This window comes from Crocuta crocuta, unplaced genomic scaffold (genome assembly GCF_008692635.1).
Source record: "Crocuta crocuta isolate KB4526 unplaced genomic scaffold, BGI_CrCroc_1.0 scaffold131, whole genome shotgun sequence".
Lineage (NCBI taxonomy): Eukaryota > Metazoa > Chordata > Mammalia > Carnivora > Hyaenidae > Crocuta > Crocuta crocuta.
Genome location: NW_027528977.1, coordinates 10,350,709 through 10,357,949, shown reverse-complemented (window position 1 = coordinate 10,357,949; position 7,241 = coordinate 10,350,709). Strand labels below are relative to the sequence as shown.

Here is a 7,241-nt window from a genome sequence, read left to right as displayed (position 1 = left end):
GGCGGGCACCAGGTCTTTCTGGCCTGGGCTGGAGGCCGCTGTGCTGGGCGCTGGCTCCAGGAGGCCTCCGCCGCTACCGGCACCCGCGGGAGAAGGGCCTGGGCTGCAGGGTTTGCCATCTGACTGCCTGGAGGCGGCGGCCTCCGCCTTCTCCAGAGGCAGGGAGGTCAACTTCCCCGAGGGTGAGGACTCTGCTTTTCTTGGAGCGTCGACCTTCCCCAGGACCCCAGGCTCCACCTTCCCAGAGGCAACAGGGTCTGCTTTTCCTGAGGATTCTGGCTCCCCTTTCTCCAAGGCCAGCGGCCTTTCCTTCTGCAGTGATGCAGCCTCTGCTTTTCCCGCAGGGCCCTCCTGCCCAAGGGGCTTTGTTTCCGCTTTGCCCTCAGGCTTGGGTTCTGCCTTCCCGGAGGGCCTGGGACCCACCTTTACGGAGTTCATAAGATTCCCCTTCTCCAGGAGCACAGGAGCCACCTTTTCCTCCGGCACGGTTTCTGCCTTCCCCAAGGGTGCCAGGGCAGTTTTTTCTAGAGTCATGGGGTCCACTTTTCCTGAAGACACAGAGCCCAGTTTTCCAGGGGGGTCCGTTTCTGCTTTCCCTCCATTCACAGTGTCTACCTTGCCCAAGGCCAGGGGACCAGTCTTCCCTGGGGCTGTGAGACCCACCATGCCAGAGGCCATAGGACCTGCCTCCTCTGAGGACAGTGGATCTGCTTCCCCCCCACTCACTGCCTTGGCTTTTACAGAGGATGAGGGTCCTGCTGTCCCCACGAATTTGGGATTCTCTGGACCTGAGGGCACAGGGTCTATTCTTCCTTTCAGTTCAGGGTTCACCTTTCCAGAAGACGCTGTGTTTGTAGTTCCCAGAGAAATGGGATCCACCTCTGTGGAGGACACGGGGTCCTCCTTTCGTGATGATATGGTTTCTGTCTTTCCCACAGACGTCGGTTCTGCCTGCCCGGGAGACAAGGGCTCTGGCTTTCCTGAGGACGCAGGATCCACCTTGCCCAACGACACCGGTCCCGCCCTGCCTGAAGACACAGCATCCACATTTGTCAAAGATGTGGGTTCCATCTTTCCTGAAAATACAGGACCCCTTTCCCCGGCAGACACGGTTTTTATTGCTCTCATAGACATGGGATCTCCCTTTCCTGAGGACGCAGGATCCATCTTCCCCAGGAACTGAGGGTCCTCTTTTGCGGAGGACACAGTTTCTGTACTTCCCTTCGATGCAGGGTCTGTCGTCCCCACGTGAGCATGCTCCATCCTTCCTGAGGACCCCAGAGCCTCTACTGCAGGGGAGACAGGCTCAGTGTTGCCTGGTGGCGCTGGAGTCAGTGTCCCCAAGGACCCAGGATCTGTAGTAGGTGCAGAGTCTGTGTTCATCGAGGACACGGGATCCACCTTTCCTGAGGGCCCAGGATCTCTCTTTCTCAGGGACACAAGATCTGCCTTTCTCACGGATGCAGAAACCACCTCTGCTGAGGCCACAGGAAGCTCTTTTTCTGAATACCTGGGCTCCTCCTTTCTTGGGAACTCAGGCTCCACTTTGGTAGAGGAGACAGGATCCTCCTTCCCTGGGGACACTGTATCCGCCTTGTCAGAACACACGGGAGCTACCTTTCCCGAGGATCCAGGATCCTCCTTTCTTGGGGTCACAGGATCCATCCTTCCAGAAGCCACAGGATCCCCTCTTCCCAAGATGGCAGGCTCTGTTTTTACTATAAACACGGGATCTGCTTTTCTCAAGGGTGCAGCATCTTCCTTTCCTACGGAAGTGGAATCTGCCTGCCTTGAAAACTTGGAATCCATCTTCTCCAAAAACATAGGATTTCTATTCTCCAAGGATGAGAGATCAGTTTTCACTGAGGACACAGGGTCTGGCTTCCCAGAGAAGGTGGTTTCTTGTGTCCCTGAGATCAAGGCTCCATGTGCCCCCAGTGTCTCCTTGGTGGCTGCCTCTTGGGGAGAGATGCAGGTCAGGGAGGGGCAGGCCAAGCTCCCGCCAGGGCCCTCAGAACAGGAGGCCCCTTCCCCAGCCCCAAGAGGGCTGCTGTGTCTAGAGTCCATGCCTGGGCTTTGGGTAGGGGTGTGCCTCAGGAGTGCAGGGCTGGCCTTTTGCTGGGAGGGGCAGGAGTCCCTCATGGCTGGATTCCCAGCCCCCAGGCTCCCATCCTGTGGGCAGCAGAGGGCTGTGGGCTGAGGCGCTGGGGGGCTGGAGTTCTTTCAAAGAAGCTGGAGCCAGCCTGGGTCTTCAGCACGGCCCACCTGCCCTTGTGATCATACTTGTGCCCCAGGCTGCTATCTGGTTCTGAAACACAGAGAAAATAGACTCAGACTCAGGAAGACCCAGTGGGGAGGAGCCTCTATATTCTCCTTCCCACCTGTCTTCGAGCAGCTGGGCCTCCTCTGGGCTCTCTGCCCCCATCTGGTCCTCTCCTGTCCCACCATATCACTCCCCTTCTTCTCTGCTCCCAGTGGCCCTCCCAGACTTCCTAAAATGGCATTCAAGGCCCTTAACAACTAACTTTTCAGCTTATCTACCATCACCCATGCAGCATTCACCCTTCATCTACCTCGTCAGCCTACCCCATGCAGCATGCTACATAGACATGCTTTTGTCTTCTAAGCCTCGAGTCACAAGCTCTGATGCCATAGGGGCCAGGCAGGTAATTTAAGTGAGGGAAGCAGGCTGAGTAGAAAACAACAGGGAGGGGCACCTGGGTGGCTCAGTCAGTTAAGCATCTGACATCAGCTCAGGTCATGATCTCACAGCTCATGAGTTCGAGACCTGCGTCAGGCTCTGTGCTGACAGCTCAGAGCCTGGAGCCTGCTTCAGATTCTGTGTCTCCCTCTCTCTCTGTCCCTCCCCCACTCACACTCTGTCTCTCAAAAATAAATATTTTTTTTAAAAAGAGAGAGAACAATAGGGAATGGTGGGGAAAGCGACAAACCAGAGGGTACATGCCCTGTCTAAAGTGGGGGCCACTACTCCACCAGCCAAGTACTGCTCTGGAGAAGTGCATCCTGGTAGTATCAGCCAGCAGCAGCAAATCTAGAACTTTAATGTAAAATGCGCTAAATCAAGATTAAAAAAAAACCAACAACAACACTATGTGGGTCAAACAAAACATGTCTGTAGCTCACCAGTTTGGGTCTGTGTAGGCTCTGGGGAGACATGAATGATTTATAGTTGAGGGACATAGTCTGAAATGTGTGCTTTCAAAGACCACTCCGGGATGGTGCGGAGGCTGGAGGGGAAGGGCTGGCCAATCATTCTCTAATCTCTCATCCTTCCAAGTCTTCATTCATTCCACCCAGCCCTTCTCTGCAATAATCTAGACGAGAGCTGGTACAGTAAAGGGCCAAGGGATAGAGAATTGGCAGAACTGAGAGATCTTGGGGAAAACTGTCAGGAGCCAGCTGGCTGTAGGGAGTGACAGTAGGGGTGATCTGCAGGACTCTGGCCAGGATGGGGGTGTGTGAGGCAGGAGATCTGGGGAAAAATGGAGTTGCGTTTTAGACAAGCTGAGTGTGTGGTGTCTGGGGGACATCCAGGGAGAGGGTGTGGCAGGCAGCTGGGTCTGTGAACAAATTCATTCCACTACGTATCAGCAGCCTGAGGGAGCAGAGCACTGGGCTCCCCCCAAACCTTCTCCGCCTGCCATCTTTCCCAAAGCCATCTCACTAATGCTCAGGCCAAAAGCCCTAGAGTCACCCTTGACTTTTCTCACACACCCTGCACACCCCGTCCCTCAGCAAAACATATGCACCTCCCTTCAAAATATATCCAGAATATCTCCTGAGCTAAACTCACACTATCTCCCATATGGATTATCCTGGCTTTTTCCTTTGCTCCATACAGTTCATTCTCAACATAGCAGCTGGAAGGATCTTAGCAAGATCCAAGGCAGATCATCTCTCTTCTGCTCAGAACCATGTCGTGTCTCCCCATCCTGTGTGAAGTAAAAGTAAACTCCTTACACGTCCCTGCATCTTCTGGCCCCATCACTGATCTTGGCCTTGTCTCCTCCTACTTTTTTTTTTTTTTTAACTTTTTAAGTTTTTATTTATTTGAGAGAGATAGAGCCAGCATGAGTGAAGGTGGGGCAAAGAGAGAGAGAAAAAGAGAATCCCAAGCAAGCTCCGAGCTGCCAGCACAGAGTCCGGATGTGGGGCTCAGACTCATGAAACTGTGAGATCATGACCTGAGCCAAAATGAAGAGTTGGATGCTCAACTGAGTGAGCCAGCCAGTCACCCCACTATGACTTTCAACTGTGCTGCTTCAGCCACACTGGCTGCCTTGCTGATCCTTGGACACTCGCTGCCTTGGGGCTTTTGCACTGGCTGTTTCCTCTGCCTAGAATGCCTTCCCTCCTAATATCTGCATGGTCTGCTCCCTAGGACTTTCCCTGACCCATCGTCCCCAGCACTGGGCACTCTCCATTCCCCTGGCCTTACTCAGTTTTCTTCACAGTATCCACCACCATCTGACATACTACATACAGTTTATTACTTATGGTTTGTCTCTCCCATTAGAGTGTCAGCTCCAGGAGGATGAGGACGTTGTCATGTTTATTGATAAACCCTCAGGGTTGAGAACAGTGATTGGCATATAGTAAGCAAGTAGCTCCCTATGAATATTTATTAAATGAAGGACTGAATGATCTTTCTAGTATGCTGGTCCAACTATGCCGCTCCTTGGCTCCAACCCATCTTTGCTCTTGCTGGGAAAGTAAACCAGTGGTAATCTTTTCGGAAGGACATTTGTCAATTCCTATAAAAGTTTACAATGCACTTGACATTTAGGTCAGCAAGCCCACCCCCAGGGATGGTCGTGAAGAGATCTATGATGCACCAACGGTGCAAGAGAATGTGGTTGGTGACGAGAAGAAAACCAGGAAGCCCATCCATGAAATGTGAGACAGCCACACGGAGCCCCCCACAGCTGTCAGCATGTGTGGAGTGATGAGGAGGGATGCCCAAGATAAATTAAGTGAAAAAAAGCCAGGGACAGCATGGCTAGTGGGACTCCATGCATGCAGACAAGAAAAAGGTCAGATACACATATATGGGTTTATTTTTAAAAAAAAAAATTTCTGGAAGGAAACCCATGAAATTTAGTAGCAATTGCCTCTGGGAAGTGAGACCAGGGATCTAGAGGTGGAAGAGACTTTTTTTTCCCTTTTCTTTTCTGTTTTTTTTTGCTATGCCCCTTTGTGATGCATGAAAGTTTGGTTATGTGTGCACATATCACTTTTTAAAAATGGGAGAAAAAAAGAAAGAAACCTTAGTGCTCTCTATTACTTTTAGGATTGAGTCCAATTCTATAATGTGCTACCAAGCCCCTATGTAGTTACTTACCCACTAAGCTTTATCTTTCAGTATGCACTTCCCCAAAGCGCGTACAAACACACACACACACACATACAGGCACCACAACCTCTCTGGGGTCCTCCATGGCCTCACAGTCTCTCGNACACACACACACACACACACACACGCACGCACGCACGCACGCACATACAGGCACCACAACCTCTCTGGGGTCCTCCATGGCTTCACAGTCTCTCACATCTCAGCCTCTGCACACCTTCTTGCCTGGCTCTCACTAAACTTTCAGTCCCCAGTTCAAACACCTCCTCCTACAGTGAGCTTTCTTGGCCCACAACCTTCCTCCAAGTTCCGATAGCCTCTTCTTCTTCCCCTAGCCAGATACACGTCACTGTGCCATCTTTACCTCTGGGTCCCTGCCTAGACCTCAAGTCCCTGAATGGGGACACAGCTGATACTATTCACCACTGTGTCCTCCAGACTTTGGGCTTTTGGGACTTGGGTGGATGAGGGTCATCACCAAAACGTGGACCCTGGGGTAGGGGCTATCTTATAGAGAACAGTGGGGCACTTGGTTTGGGGGCAGCATCTGAAGTAGTCATACAAAGTCCAGAGAGGCTGGAGTGAGGTCGGAAGGGGGAGGGGAGGAGGCAGTTCCCTACTTAGCAACTCTGTGAGCACAGGCAAGTCCCTTCTCCTCACTGGGGACCCTGGCAAGGCCTTCCCTGCTCCCACAGGGCTGTTGCAAGGATTAGAGAAGATGAGGGGTGTGTGGGGCTCTGCTCACTTTGGGGCTGGGCTGTGTACATGGAAAGCCTGTTTTTATCTACTCAGCCTGTCAGAGCCCAGCTGTGCTCCCAGGAGGGGGCAGGGGATGGAGGGCCTCCAGCGGAGGCACAAACTGGCAAAATCCCACCCTTGGACCTGCTCGTTTGTCCCAGAGGTGCTAAGAAGACATTTTTAAAGGAATTAACTGATCAACGTTTAAAAATTAGAAGATGTCATGTGCAAAATCAGATTTCCAGATTCTCTCAGAAAACTAAAATTTGGCAATCTGAGCATGCTTCCTGCATGCCAACAGTGGCTGCCTGCTTGGATGCGGGAGAACTCTCCAACAAGCCATAATCTCCACCCTTGCCTCTGGGGTCCTGGGCACTGGGGCTGGCTGCCCGTTGCTATCGATCATTGAAGCATTTTTCTTATAGCCAGCCCCTCATGTAGGCTATCCCCCTGGCCTCTAGCCCCCTGAGTTCTGACCCTTGACCTAGATGTTGAGAAGAGTGGGAGGTGACCTCACACACACCACGCCTGCAGTGTGTCTACTATGTGAAGACCCCATACACCTTCCAGGCAGGTGCTGTGTTCTTATTTTCCAGCAGTGGAAACTGAGAGGCAGGCATGGCTCAGCTGGTAACACGCCTCTTCTGAAAGCTCTCCCTACCCCCCTGCCTGGAAGAGATTGGCTTCTCAGTTCCCCGCTTGCAGTTCTCTGACATGGAAGAAGGTCTGGGAGGGACAAAGAGCCTGGCCAGGGCATTAGAAAGATGCGGGGTGAGATGCCATCTTGGTCACTGACTTGCTCCATGAATTTCAGTGAATATTTCCACAGTCTGTGAAACGGGGGAAGGGATGTAGTTATATCTAGAATTGCTGGCCCAGCCCTGGGTTTAAGATCTGCCAAGACACCATTCTCAGAGGCCCTGCTGCTCACAGTTCTACTGAGTGCTTCCTGGTTCTTGATGGAAACTCAGTATCCTTAAGCCACTTCTCCAAGAGGCAGCCCAGGCCTGGGATGCCCCCTTCATATGCCCCACCCTCTCAGTGGAACCCAGCTCCATCGCTCTCCCCACTGTGTGCTCAGCCCTGGGCCCAGAACTCTCAGGCTTATTTTGTCATCTGAACTTCACAA

At 52.3% G+C, this 7,241-nt stretch overlaps 1 protein-coding gene across 1 annotated transcript in view; it reads right to left on the bottom strand.

Moving 5' to 3' along the window:
* GPRIN1 (G protein regulated inducer of neurite outgrowth 1) overlaps positions 1–7,241 on the bottom strand; it is a 13,400-nt gene that overhangs the window by 211 nt on the left and 5,948 nt on the right. Inside the window, exon 2 of the mRNA XM_077757357.1 lies at positions 4–2,308. Within this exon, the coding sequence (XP_077613483.1) occupies positions 4–2,142 (2,139 nt within the window). The 5' untranslated portion in view covers positions 2,143–2,308. The remainder of the gene's footprint in view (positions 1–3; positions 2,309–7,241) is intronic.